This window comes from Borostomias antarcticus (genome assembly GCF_949987555.1).
Source record: "Borostomias antarcticus genome assembly, chromosome: 19".
NCBI lineage: Eukaryota > Metazoa > Chordata > Actinopteri > Stomiiformes > Stomiidae > Borostomias > Borostomias antarcticus.
Genome location: NC_140252.1, coordinates 12954850 through 12969849, shown reverse-complemented (window position 1 = coordinate 12969849; position 15000 = coordinate 12954850). Strand labels below are relative to the sequence as shown.

At 45.4% G+C, this 15000-nt stretch overlaps 1 protein-coding gene across 1 annotated transcript in view; it reads left to right on the top strand.

The window, feature by feature from the left end:
• LOC311321970 (laminin subunit alpha-2-like) overlaps positions 1 to 15000 on the top strand; it is a gene marked incomplete at both ends in the record, with an annotated part of 84953 nt that overhangs the window by 61266 nt on the left and 8687 nt on the right. The window contains 2 exons of the mRNA XM_084453983.1: positions 384 to 554; positions 13527 to 13631. Coding sequence (XP_084310109.1) covers positions 384 to 554; positions 13527 to 13631 — 276 coding nt within the window. The remainder of the gene's footprint in view (positions 1 to 383; positions 555 to 13526; positions 13632 to 15000) is intronic.

The following is a 15000-nucleotide window of genomic DNA, read 5'->3' as shown; positions in this document are numbered from 1 at the left end:
GTGTGTGTTAGTGTAATGATGTGTGTTTTTGTGTGTGTGTAGTGTGATGGTGTGTGTGTTAGTGTAATGATGTGTGTGTTTGTGTGTGTGTAGTGTGATGGTGTGTGTGTTTGTGTGTGTGTAGTGTTATGACGTGTGTGTTTGTGTGTGTGTAGTGTGATGGTGTGTGTGTTTATGTGTGTGTAGTGTAATGGTGTGTGTGTGTGTGTGTGTGTGTGTGTGTAGTGTGATAGTGTGATGATGTTTGAGGAAGTGGGTGTCAGATGGTAATGTAGCTGTAGTCACCACATCACAGTCTGTCAAGGACCTGACCTGAGATATGCTAACCATACATAAATACATATGCAATGTGTGTGTGTGTGTGTGTGTGTGTGTGTGTCCAGGAGACGTCGCTGGCAGGCTGGTCCCTGACGGGTGAGGGTGGCGCCGGGAGGGTGTGGCCTATATCCAGCAGAGACACGCCCCTCCAGCTCAGCGTCAGCCACTCAGAGACCAGGAAACACCTGGGGGAAGTGTACTACTGGAACGCACCTGCACACTACCTAGGGAACAAGGTTAGTACACAGTACACACTTAAACAGTACCTACTGAACAAGGTTAGTACACACACTTTAGCACTACCTAGGGAACAAGCTTAGTATGCGGCACACACTTAAACACTGCCTACTGAACAAGGTTAGTACACACACTTAAACACTACCTAGGGAACAAGGTAAGTGCACAGTAATAACACTACCTAGGGAACAAGCTTAGTATGCAGCACACACTTAAACACTACCTAGGGAACAAGGTAAATTGAGCATAAACAGTTTAAGCCAGGGATACAATGTGCGATTTCACCACGATTTTGCTGTTGCAGACTACGCTGCGCACTCATAGAGCAATCCTAGCGTCATAGGGCCGAATAGGTTTGCTGTAATGTGAGAGTCAAAAGATCAGCGACTAATTGCTCTTATGTTCTAAAGAGTTGATGTTGTTGCACATGCACCTGCCCCAAATCATTGCTTCAGGACGTTTTAGAAATCGACGGCAAAAAGACAGCGCCACTGTGAGAAAGTGAGATTTTTTTGCACTAAATAATGCGCATACCATCAATTCAGCTTGTCGGCGGCTCGGCGCCTCTGTAGTATTAGGTCACATACAAGGGAGGGAACCTTTGTTCACGGGTCGCAATCAAACAATTTCAACAACTGCCGCGCGGCGCCAGGAGGGGTTTGCCGACGTTGCGCTTTTTGAAATGGCGCGGTGTAGCCCAGCCCCTGTCTCTGGCGTGTTTACACATATGGTTTCTCCTTTCTTCCCCCTCAGAGGGTCTGCATGTCTCAGCCCCCCCCCCCTCTGCTCTCCCCCAGGTTCATCTGTGGAGAAACACAATGCTTCGCTTCATGAAACATGAAACACTGTGTTTGTTTTCAGCAGGGGACCTCAGGCGTGAGAATCTACTCTCCTAACGCCACTAAAAACACATCATTACCAGCTTTATGTAGGTCCGGGGATAGGGTGTGTGTGTGTGTGTGTGTGTGTGTGTCTGTGTGTGTGCGTGTGGGTGTATGTGTGTGTACATGTGTCTGCACTGTATGTAGGTATGTGAGTGTGTGAGCGTGCGTGTGTTTGTGTGTGTGTTTGTGCGTGTGGGTGTATGTGTGTGTGTACATGTGTGTGCACTGTATGTATGTATGTGAGTGTGTGAGCGTGCGTGTGTTTGTGTGTGTGTGTGTGTGTGTGTGCAGCAGTCAGGGAGGCCAGCGGTAACCAGGAGAGACAGTGAGGCAGTGCGGTGCTCCGTGTCGTGTCTCGTCGCGTCAGACGGACGGACAGTGAGGGGGAGGGTCAGCTCCGCCGCCAACGAGGAAGACAAACCGTTTGGTCTGCTTCACTGCTTACTGCCGCGTTAACGGACGCTGCTCATTGGACGGCGCCTTTGAGCAGTGATGAATGTTTGTTAGCCAGATTTTCACCAGTTTTTAATATCTGAGAGGGAGAGTTTGGACAGGGGGAGGAGAGGAGAGGAGAGGAGAGGAGAGGAGAGGAGAGGAGAGGAGAGGAGAGGAGAGGAGAGGAGAGGAGAGGAGAGGAGAGAAGAGGACAGGAGAGAGGAGCAGAGGAGGGGAGAGGAGAGGAGAAGAGGAGAGGAGAGGAAAGGAGATAGGAGGAGGAATAGCACCAATTACGGTGCTGCCTCTTTCCTGAGTTGTGACCGGGAGCGTGTGAGTTGTGACCTATCAGGGATAATAGACTATTATGATGATGGATGGAGCCTTCTGAACAGTGCTGGCTGAGTACACACTTCAGCTCCTCTTCTAGAGCACACACACACACACACATAAACGCACACTCACGCACGTATGCGCACACACACACACACACGCATATGCACGCACGCGCATACACACACGCAAGCACACACACGCACACACACACTAGGGCAGTGTTCAGCCAGTTACTGTACTTCCAGGTCTGCTGCTAGGCTGGGCTCCACTGGACATACTGTACTATACTGTACTAGCAACACGTCTCTCCATCGTTAAGCGTGCCTACTCACTCTGACGCTCACGTCCTGTTGAGTTTGTGTAATTACTTCATAATATATAATCGTATTATTGTTCAGCCTGTAATTAGCCTATGGGAGACGCAGAGCCCACCGGATGGCCCCGGGGCGCTCCGGAAAGACCCACCCACGTAGCGCAAGAGGGACCAATGGGAAACACTGGTGCGCTAATTAGAGGACGGCTCCCCCCCGCTGAGAGACCTGCGGAGGTCCAGAGCCAGAGGGTTGCTGGTTTGAGCGCTTGATCCCATTCCTTTTTCCCTAAACCTTGGAATTGTTAACAGGAATAGGATAGGAAACGAATGCATTAAAAAATAAAGATCGATTGATCGCACTTACACATCCAACGCACTTCGGGACTAACCCATTGGCTCAATAGCTCCACACCCTTTTTGGACGAGCCCAATCCGTTCATTGGATTCCAACCCAATCACAGCTGCCCTGCTCTGCCACAGGCCATTGGCATGGTCAGCCAAGCATCGCTGAGGAAAGGATTTCAGGAAGCAAAGGATTTCAAATAGTACCCAAGTGCGTTGTCCATATGGGCTGAGTCTACAGGAAGGGGATCTGGAGACAGCGCCACCTGCTGTCGTAGCTGAACCAGTGTCCCAAGCCACTGGCACCTAGACCAGAGGCCTGCAGAGCTGAGGATGTCCAGACATTACATTACATTACATTACATTACAGTCATTTAGCAGACGCTTTTATCCAAAGCGACTAACAATAATTGCATCAGACAGACTGAGACTGCTTATCAGGTTAGCAGGCTAACTACAGCTGCTTAACTAGACATTGTCAACTAGAGCTGGTTAAAAGAGCTAGTTGAGCTAGACACGGTTAATTAGTGTGAATGAATTTCAAGTCTCAACAGTGTGTTCTGTTTTCCCCCTAGACTGTAATTCTAAACCTTGTAGTTCGTTCTCATAGATCAGTCTGTCAGAACTACAGATCCCTCCCTGTGTGACATCACTTCCCTGCCTTCCCCCTGAAACTGTCACTTCCTCCTTCACTATATAAACCCCCGAACCCTACTCCCATGCTTCACTCTTGCCTGGAATCACTTCCGGTGCGAGGGTCCGCTTCTGCAGAATCGTAACATAGAATAAACTATTGTACTTTGTTTAAAACCAGCTTGATCGACCACTCAGCGTGTTCATTGACAATCTAACTAAAATAAGGATAAAAATCCTTTACAATATGGCGACGGTAATGCTCTAAAAGGGAACGACTGCTGGACTTCGGTGTGTTTTGGGCTGCATTCACGGACGCGTGTCGTCCTTTTCTCAAAGGACGGGGGGAATTCAATCTCGGGGACGCATCTAGTTGGTGCGGTTTTCCCCCGAGACCCGAGGCAGCCTGGAATTTGCTGGAGTCTGGTACGTTGTTTTGAACCTAGTTAAGAGTGGTCCTTTTGTTTGTTCAGCTGTGTGAAAACTTAGACAATAGTGTTTATTCGAGCCGGTGTCGCGCACACGTGTCCTGGTTGTTGTACATGCATTTCTGAGGTTGTTGTACATGCATTTCTTAAAGCCGGTTGTTGACCGCCTGCCCGCTTAAAAAGCCTAATGTTCTCCCTGCCCTATATATATCTAACCAGGGTTAGGTTTTTGTTTGCGACGCAGTTTCAGCGTTTCCAGTACTGAATAGTGGAGTACTACACAGCGTTATTACTCTCGAAAAGCCTTCTCTTTTGTATTTTTGGTTTTGGGATCCGCGTTGCGTGGGGTTGCCGCGACTCGACGGGGCCTTTGTTGTTCTAAGGCTCGTTATTTTGTTTTTTTACTCCTGTTGTGAAGGGCATGACACGGAGGTGGCTGTTACACTTCGAGAACTGGGAAACCCCGGGTGATTTGCTTTTGCTAAGTGAGTCGTGTAGGCCTTGTTTTGTTTCATTTTGTTTGTCTTGTCTTGGGATTTCAGATCCTGGGTTTTTGTTTAGTGTTAAACTTCTGTACATGCTACGGTTTGGTTTTGCATTTAAATGTCTGTTTGTGCTGCGTTTTGTGTTTCATGTGAAGCTGAGGCTTCTTCAATGTTTGGTCCATTGTATGTTTGAGTCCACGCCAAGGTAGATCTGTTTTTGTTTTGGGATTTGAGGTCCTGTTTAACTGTTGAAACCCATAGTTATGTTGGGTGTTTTGGGGTTATGCTGGGTTTTGGTTTGTGTACATTTGTGATTGATTTTCGTGCTAGCTGCGTTCTAGCTAGGCTACTGTTTTTGTTCTGCTCAAACTAGCTACAAACTAGCTATCTTCTCTGTTCTATTGTATTCAATGTGCTAGCTGCCTCATCCACATGTTGATTAGCCCACGTGATTAGCTAACTCTGTGCACACGTGGTTAAACTTCCTGCGTGGCTGCTTGTGTGAAAAAAAAAAAAAGAGAGACTTCCTGTTCCCTCTTCTCTTCTCGAGGGTCGACCATTTTGGCTTCTGATGACTGCCATCTTGGGAAAAAAATATATAACAGGATAAAAAAACAAACAAGTATCTCTCAGCACAGCAGTAATTTGGTTGACTAAACGTGTTTAGTTTTTTTTTCTGTAACTTTTTAATTACATTGTTGGTTCTAATATTTTCTTTTAAAATGGGAGTTATTTTTTGTACAACAAAGCGTGTGTGTGAGAATAGTGAAGGGACAGAAAGTCCCTGTTCTGACCTCTTATCCAAACAAGAGGTTTGTTGTTTCAGGTCATGTCCCTTGTTAAGCAGATGTAAACTATTTCAACCAACCCCCCCCAATACTGGCCCCCTCCTTATGACACCTATCCAAACAGGAGTTTTGTTGGTTCAGGCCACGTCCGTTCCTGTCCTACCAAATGTTATCTCTACGCCTGATACCTCTCAGATAACACCCTTACCCCAAATAGGGATGCCTGAAATAACGGCCCCCACACCTCCCTCTGGTTCCTCTTTCATTGACCAACAAATTGCTTCTCCTATTTTATGCCCTCCTGCTGTGTCTCAAATTGGTCTCTCTGTGACCCAATGTCACCATTTTGACCCTTCAGTGTCTCTGCCCCATCCCTTTGTTTCTGCTTATAACTCACAAGCTGACCGTACAGGTTCTGCTGATTCTTTTGAACATCTGGCTAATGAGTTTGGTAAACTATGCTTGCCAATAATCCGTCTGCTAAGTGAACAATGTGAAGCTGAGATAAGAAGGGACTCTGTGAGACGAGCTGCACAGTGTAGGTATTTCAACAATACCGCTCGCACTAAGCAACTACCGATGGGAGAGAAAAAACAAGATGGAGGCTATAGAGATAATCAGAGATATTCACAACAAAACAGCAGGGTTTACAAATCTGATCAGCGCTGTTATTTTTGCAACCGCAAAGGACATTTACAGAGGACATGTAGACTATATGCTAAATTTCAAAAGTCTTCTGTTAATACTCCAAAGTGAAAAAAGTCATATTTGCCAATATCTTAGTCTGATACATATTGTCTGACGACCCAATTTTGAGAATTTTGTTTTGTTTAAGATTTCATGTTTTACTGATTTCAGATGCACATTCATTGGTTTTGAGTTTTACAGAGAATTGACGTTCCTGGACTACCGGATAAATGCCAAACCGGTTGGAACTGCAAGTATTTTAATAATTTGAAATGACTGCCACTTAAAGTTGTGTTAGATGATGCTAACTTCAACCTCAATTCACTGTATTTGTCATGTTAACTTAATATGCTCAGATACATATTCTTGAAAAAAAAAAGAAAAGACATCACTCCAATTTATCAAAACTGCGGTCTATGATTTATTTTGTTATGTTTATGTGCCTCCGGCGCATAATTTCTAAGAATTGGTGTTACCCACAAGAGTGGTGAGAAATTGAAATGTCTTTTATTTTGTCTGTCTTTTATTGTATGTAAACTGCCCATGCAGCTTTGTCTGTGCGTCTGACGGCCCACGGAGACAGCTGCATGGTAAAACAAATGTGTCACGAATTATATCTGCAGTTTGTTTACAGAGTAGACACAGGCACGGGACGAGAGATGGAGGCTGCCCCAAGAATTGGATACAACCGGGGTAACCGACTTCCCATTTAAGATGGACTGACAACTTGGTTCGTGGGGACGCTGGTCAAACGCCTCACCCCCACGTTGCCCAACTGACTGTGGGTAAGAGATAGATATGATCTAGGCTAAATTTAAGAATAGTAACCAAGTGGTTGTCAGACCCAAGGAACCATCACGTCCTAAGAGTGCTCATAACCCTCTGTCCTCAAATGCAGAAATGTGGTTATTGAAATTGAGCTCAACTTATAACACCTCTAGTGTTCTTTTGAGAGCGGTTTAGATAAATTATATTTGTTCATGATTTGAGAACCCCATATGAAACTATTCATTTATTGTTTTGGTATGAGTAATGCATTTTTTTCCATTTGTTCACCCTGATTTAAGGGAATTTTTGTTTTCACCATTAGAGGGCGCTGTTTTACATAATGTGTTGGCGCTCCCCTTTTTAAATGATTATTTTGAATAACAATTTCTTGTTAGAAACAAGGACTCATGGTTTGATGATACGAATATGTTGTTTTATTTTAGGAAATGGCCATAGAATTTCTAAGACCTAAATCTAATTGGTGCGTGAGCAGGTTAATTACCTTGGTCACTTACTAATGATAAATAAACAAAGGCTGCTTGGTAATAGACTACTGCAGAGTCTATCCCTGATTTAGCAGACAACCCTCATTAGACAAAAGCTAGCTCCACTTGACAAGATTACATGGACTGACGAGCCCGACTGGTTTTGACGATGACTAATGCACTCTGTTTAAGTATTTCTGACTAAAAAGACTTGACTCTGTTAAAAGGACTTGGGTCCTACTTGAAACCAGTGGCAACTACCACTGACGCTGTTTTAGACCTAGTAGCATTGCGCAAGCGATTTTATCCATGTCCTGCATGTTGTGACTATTCATAATTTACATCGCACCTACACACAGCGTGGCTGCTGCTTTAATAAGACTGAACTGTTGACCGTGCATTTCAAAGATGCACTGTTCTTAACTCTGCTTCCTCCTCCAGAAGGCAGAGAGACATGACTCAACATATTGAACGAGATCAATTAAGCCACGCTCAAACCTCTCAGATATTCTCCTCTCACTCTGATTTTGAATGAATGCTCATTTCATAGTTAGCATAACCTATACTGCATATTCCATGCTTTCATTATGTTTTCAAATTAGCACACTGACCAGATCATGTTTCAAAAAAGAGGGGGAGTAAAGGATGTTATCAAGTTAACTGGTTGTTGCTAATGAAACAGACTAGTAGTAGTGAAGAAGGTAGTGAGGAAGTTGAATTGAAGGTAGTGAGGAGGTTGTAGTTGAAGGAAATTAGAAAGTAGTTGAAAGAACGAGATGCAGAGCTGAAGAAGAAATGGTGGCAAAGGCCAAGCTCCTATTGAAACCTCTGATCCTGTGTCCAGTATGGCTGCTAACTCCGCTGCTAAAAGCTGCGGTCCGGTCCTGTTTTGTCTATGGTGTGTGTCTCATCTGTGGATTCACAGGTCTGCTGACCTGAGAGAGCCGACCTGCATCATTTCCAACCAGGCCAATGGGTTGTGAGCAGAGACCTGAAACCAGAGTGCCCGTTGGCTGGGCCCGTACCAGTTCCTGCTGCTAACTCAGACGTAGCAGAGAGGACTTTGCGGGTACACGCCAGCCACTGCAGGCTGGTTCCAAACCAGGACGAGGCCACCCGGCCTGAGAATTCCAAGAACCAGGATGCAATATCCTGTGTCACCACCAGGGCGAAAGCTCACTCTCTGGTCTCAGATGAGGAATCAGACAAAGAATAACGCCTCATTGCTGTCAGGATGACAACTCTGAGCGCCACTTCAGCAAAAACACAATCATGGGCCACCACACTGTGGCTTCCTCTGAGGAGGAGCTATTGAAAGAAGTGACCTTGCCTGTCACCTCCTTCTCAGGATCGTTATGGCAACGTGGACAAGCGTTTGTCCTATCTGAATGTTGCACTCCACTTGACTGTTGAGACGAAGATGAATGGAAAATACTACATTCTATATATATATATAAGATTTGAAAGCAACAGAGATTTCCAGGTTATACTGTTGAAACTGTGACTGGAGTTTAGTTTAGAGTGGGTATAGAAGTATTGAAAATTCATAATTATAAAGTTGATCTTTGTAGAGCTGTTCCAGACTATTCTCAGGGGACTGTGTTTAACTGTGTTTAACTGCTATGCACCTAACTACATCAACCAAGTATCAAAATGAAGCCTAACAGAATTGCATCCACAGGGCTGAACTTGAAAAGCGAGTTAAACAATTTGAAGTGACCTCTTCAATACATCACAGCATGTATTAATATTTTCAGATACAACACATAGATTAGAACAAATTAGTGTTTAAGCAGATTTATGAGATGTGGAATTAAGGTTCAGAGAGCCATTCCAAATGGTGTATTTTTGAGCTATAGGGAAATAGCGTATTCAACTTTAAATTGCAACAGTGTCATATGAATGTTATCTTGCTCATGTAATGTCCAGGATTAAGAAGATTGATCACACTCAAATGCAGGGAATTCATCAGCAATCAAACTAGACACCATAGAGCTGTCTTGAATTTTCTATTTAGTTTCAGTATATTATTTCTCTCATGAACGCATGACACATGATCGCACAATACCAAGTAATTTCAGCCTTAGCTACAGAAGTAAATTACATGGAAAAGATTGTGCTACAAAATAGACTTCCCTTAGAGATAATACTGGCTATATCTGCTGTTAGGTTAGTTCAGATCCCAATGCTACATTGAGTTCCATGAAGCAAACGATAAAGGTATTCAGATCTTAGATAATGTTCCTAAATGGAATGCTTTTGCAAGTCCTGGATATTCTCAAATATGTGTGTTTTCAATTGTATGCATGTTCTTCATCGTTATTATTTTCTAAATATTCTTAAGTGTATGTTTAAATGCTGTTCCAGATATGCCTATGCTGCCTAAATAATGATAGAAAAAGTTAAATTTACTATTAATTCAATTCAAGATCTTGATGATGTCTGTGCCATTGACATTGACTATTTGGAATATTTTGATACATAATCTGTTGGTTCTAATTTGAATTTAAGGGTTTTCTTCTAAAACAAATAGGGTTTTTCCCACTCAGTCATGAATATATGATGTCTTAGATTAATAATCATGGTATCTTTTTACCTTGCTTATGCCAAATTAAGGTGAGGAGTTTTGGTAAGTGATTGCATATGAGAAGAAAATGATCTTGGTGTGTTAAATAACTTGAGTTTGTTAAATCTTTATTATGCTCCACCTGGTGGAGAAATAGATTACTTCCTTTCCACATGTGTAGAATAAGGTTTTGCCAAAGATGTTGGATTATTTTTATGATAGGCCTATTTTATAATTTGATTTCACATTGTTGATTCTTTCATTTCTATTATAGTTGTGGATATTTAATCCACAAAGTGGGGAATTGTGAATGAATTTCAAGTCTCAACAGTGTGTTCTGTTTTCCCCCTAGACTGTAATTCTAAACCTTGTAGTTCGTTCTCATAGATCAGTCTGTCAGAACTACAGATCCCTCCCTGTGTGACATCACTTCCCTGCCTTCCCCCTGAAACTGTCACTTCCTCCTTCACTATATAAACCCCCGAACCCTACTCCCATGCTTCACTCTTGCCTGGAATCACTTCCGGTGCGAGGGTCCGCTTCTGCAGAATCGTAACATAGAATAAACTATTGTACTTTGTTTAAAACCAGCTTGATCGACCACTCAGCGTGTTCATTGACAATCTAACTAAAATAAGGATAAAAATCCTTTACATTAGGCACGGTTAACTAGAGATGGTTAATAGAGATAGTTAACTAATTAATTAAAGGCTGCTAACCAGTGATGGCTACCAGTCGGTTAACTTGTCAGCTTAGTTATCTACAGCTGATTACCAGTTAGACCAGAGGTGGTCAACTAGAGCTGGTTATCAGGCTGACTGAATAGCGGGGGTCAGCTAGAGACAGCTGGAGGGGGCTCACTACAGTGTTTGCAGAGCTGTGGTCTACAGCGTCTGGTTGGCGTGTGAACAGAGCTGCTCCCAACAGATGCTCGGTGGTGACATGGCGCTGTGTTCAGTACATACTGTGTTCAGTACATACTGTGTTCATGCCAAACATCTGACTCACATCATCAACAGTTTTTGTACATTTCATACTTCCTCTGGTATTTGTTTGGCCTACTTAACTGTAGAGCTATATGGTGTGTGTGTGTGTGTGTGTGTGTGTGTGTGTGTGTGTGTGTGTGTGTGTGTGTGTGTGTATGTGTGTGTGTCAGGCAGTCCAAACTAGCATTAGATCCAGATGGATCAACAAAACGAGGAGCTCCTCCAGCAGAGAAGACTGCGGCTGTGTGTGTGTGTGCGTGTGCGTGTGCGTGTGCGTGTGCGTGTGTGTGTGTGTGTGTGTGTGCCCATATCCTGCACTGCCAGCAACCCCAACCCACTGTTCCTCTCTCCAAGCCCTGGCATCCCCAGCTAAACCTCCCAGGGTCTGGGGGTGGGGGTACTGGAGGAGGTGGGGGGGGGGGGGGGGGCTGGAGGGGGTAGAGGAGGCGGAGAAATGGAGGAGAAGGTAGAGGAGAAGTGGAGGAGGAGGTGAAAGAGAAGTGGAGGAGGAGGTGAAGGAGAAGTGGAGGAGGAGGTAGAGGAGAAGTGGAGGAGAAGTGGAGGAGGAGGTGAAAGAGAAGTGGAGGAGGAGGTGAAGGAGAAGTGGAGGAGGAGGTGGAGGAGAAGTGGAGGAGGAGGTGAAGGAGAAGTGGAGGAGGAGGTGAAGGAGAAGTGGAGGAGGAGGTGAAGGAGAAGGAGAAGGAGAGCTCTGTTTAGATGCCTGATGGGTGGTCTCTGGACAAACAACCAGACGGCCTACGAGGGGAACACCCCAGATGTGTGTGTGTGCGTATGTGTGTGTGTGTGCGCGTGCGTGCAGTGTCACGGCGCGAGGCTTGTTTTAAGAAGCCCAGCCAACGGTCTGGAATTCATTTCCTGAAAGATGCTTTCTTAGATCTCCTCACTGACCGACTAACCCTCTCCAGACCTCCATCACACACACTCCTCCTCTCCTCTCCTTCCTGTTCTCGGCCCCTCCCTGTTCTCTCCTCTCCTGTCCTCTCCCCCTCTCCTCTCCTCTCCTCCCCTCTCATCTCTCAAATCCTCTCCTTTCCTCTCCTCTCCTCTCATTTCCTCTCCTTACTATCTCTCTCTCTGTTCTACTATCCGTTCTTCTTCCTACCTCCTCAGCTGTCTCCGAGGGGCCGTGTGACGCGCTGTTGTTTGATTAGAACACACATGACGGTGTTACAGCGTGTTTGGTGTTATAGGGAGGAGTCGTAGTGCTGTGTTGTGTAGTGTCATCCAGAGGGCAGGAGTCTACACAGAGAGCCAGGTGAGTTAACGACGTGTCCCCGGCCGCCCCGGATGGCTTTCACACCAACCCCGTCAGGTCCTCCATATGTGACGTGGGACGCACGCACGCGCCATTGGTCCAAAACAAAAGGTTCCCTGTGTCCCGTTCTGGGGCGGTCTGATTTAGGAGGTCCCCCGTCATGGCGTCAGAGGGACCTGTGGGGGTGGACTCAGCGTTTGGGCCGTCCCCTAACCCTGACCCTCCCCCCGTCCTAGATCACACCGCTGCTGAGCCACGCTGTGGCGACGACCTACATTCGTAGAACGCCGCAAATCTTAACGTCCGATCCCCTCTCTCCCTCGCGGCTAACATCAGTGGATTAGTGAATGAATGAATGAATGGGTCAGTGCAGTGAATCCAGGAAATAGGTTGTAATACAGAGTCCAACAGTCTCTATCCGCATATATATAGTTTGTGTGTGTGTGTGTGTGTGTGTGTGTGTGTGTGTGTGTGTGTGTGTGTACGCATGAATAGTTTGATGTAGGGATATCTGTTAGAGGCTGATTAGAGTGACCAGTGATGCATCCTCAGTATTATGCCTGTGTGTGAGTGTGTGTGTGTGTGTGTGAGTGTGTGAGTGTGTGTCTGTGTGTGTGTGGTAGCCCCTATAAAGCGTGTCTCTTAACCATCATTACCTCCGGCTCCTAGATCCCCGGCCGAGCGGCAGATTTGTGGGCGGCTCAAGATCGTTTCATACCTCAGTGGCGCTTAAAGACTATCACACACACACACACACACACACACACACACACACACACACACACACACCCCACACACACACACCCACACACACAGCAGAACAGGGACAGGATGCTGTGTGTGTTTAATGGACACTTTCTGCGCTGTCTCTCCTCCCAGTCATAAAGTAGTCCCATGTGTAGCTCAGCTACACCTGCATCACTCTAGAACTCTCTATGTTCCCTGTATCACCTAGAACTCTCTATGTTCCCTGTATCACCTAGAACTACAGTATCTATGTTCCCTATATCACATTCTGTAGAACCCTGAATGTTCCCTGTATCACCTAGAACTCTCTATGTTCCCTGTATCACCTAGAACTCTATGTTCCCTGTATCACGTAGAACTCTCTATGTTCCCTGTATCACTCTAGAACTCTCTATGTTCCCTGTATCACCTAGAACTCTCTATGTTCCATGTATCACCTAGAACTACAGTATCTACGTTCCCTATATCACATTCTGTAGAACCCTGAATGTTCCCTGTATCACCTAGAACTCTCTATGTCCTCTGTATCACGTAGAACTCTCTATGTCCTCTGTATCACGTAGAAGTCTCTATGTTCCCTGTATCACGTAGAAGTCTCTATGTTCCCTGTATCACCTACTGTCGAACTCTGAATGTTGCCTGCATGTCTAACTCTCCTCTGGAAGAAGCTCCCTATTGACACACAGCTATAGTTACAGTAGCTGTCATCTGCCCCTCTCTGCTCAAATGGTACATGGTGTTAATGTTATCTTGTGTGTGTGTGTGTGTGTGTGTGTTTGTGTGTGTGTGTGTGTGTGTGTGTGTGTGTGTAGCTGGGATGGTACGGAGGCAGCCTGGTGTACAGTGTGTCCTACATGACGGAGCCGGACAGACAGCAAAGGGTCAGAGTCACCTCCCAGCCTGACATCATAATAGAGGTAAGACACACACACACACACACACACACACACACACACACACACACAGACAAACATGCAAACACACACACGCACACACACACACACAAACACATACACACACACAAACAAACACACACAGACACGCATGCACATGCACACACACACTCACACATGCATGCACAAACGCACACACACACACACACACACACACACACACACACACCCATGCAAACACGCACAAACGGACGCACGCATGCACAGACACAGGCACAACAACAATAACAACATAACTTTCCTTCACAAACACAGACGACTTGACTTTGCTAAGGTCCAGTTGTGATTGGTCCAGTCTGATCATGTGGCCTGTCCCCTACTTTCTGCATTTCTCTGTGTGGAGGTTCCCTCCAGACACAGACCGTCTGCTCTGCTTTGTGTGTGTGCATGTGTGTCTGTGTGTGTATGTGTGTGTGTGTGTGTTTGTGCCTTGGTTCTCTTGGTATTAGACAGCATCTGGCTGTCATTAGCAGAGCTTTAGACTGAAAGCTCTTAGTCCTGAAGCAGTCTGTTGCCTCCTCTGAGCATGTGTGTGTGTGTGTGTGTGTGTTTGTGTGTGTGTCTGTCTGTCTGTGTGTGTGTGTGTGTGTGTGTGTGTGTGTGAGAGTGTGTGTGTGTGAGTGTGAGTATGTCTGTCTGTGTGTGTGTGAGTGTGTGTCTGTCTGTCTGTCTGTCTGTCTGTCTGTGTTTGTGTGTGTGTGTGCACGTGCGTATGCATACCGTATGTGTGTGTGTGTCTGTCTATCTATCTGTGTGTGTGTGTGTGTGCGTGTGCCTGTGCGTGTACATGTACGTGTGTGTTGTCCTCCACATTCCTCCTGGTCCCTGTGGTGGAGTCAGTCTCTCCCTCGTGCAGTAGGACTCCGTCTGACCAGAACGGACCTGCAGGAAAGGAACACATGCTCTATCAGACCAGGGGTCATGACCCCAGGCAGACAGGGAGGATATTGGGCAACAGGGTTGTAGAGGAAATTAAGTCTCGATAAAGTAGAATGTGTGTTAGTGTTGTACTAAGATGAAACACACTGTGTGTTAGCGTTGTAGTGTACTGTAGTATTAGCTTTCTTGTCATGGAGCAGAAACACTGCTTATCATTATAAACCAGAGAGCCCTTCAGAAACCAGCCCTGAGAGCATCATATTAAACATAATTAAAAATAATAAATAAATAAATAGAAATGAAAAAACATTAAAAATATGAGGCTGAAGTCGAGACATTCTTGGGTTCGGCTCTAGGCCTGTGAATCATATATACATTACAGAACTGCCTCGCTGGCCAAAACGGCGCTTGTCACTCCTTTTGAAGAAAGCTAGTTGAAAACGCTTACGCGCCT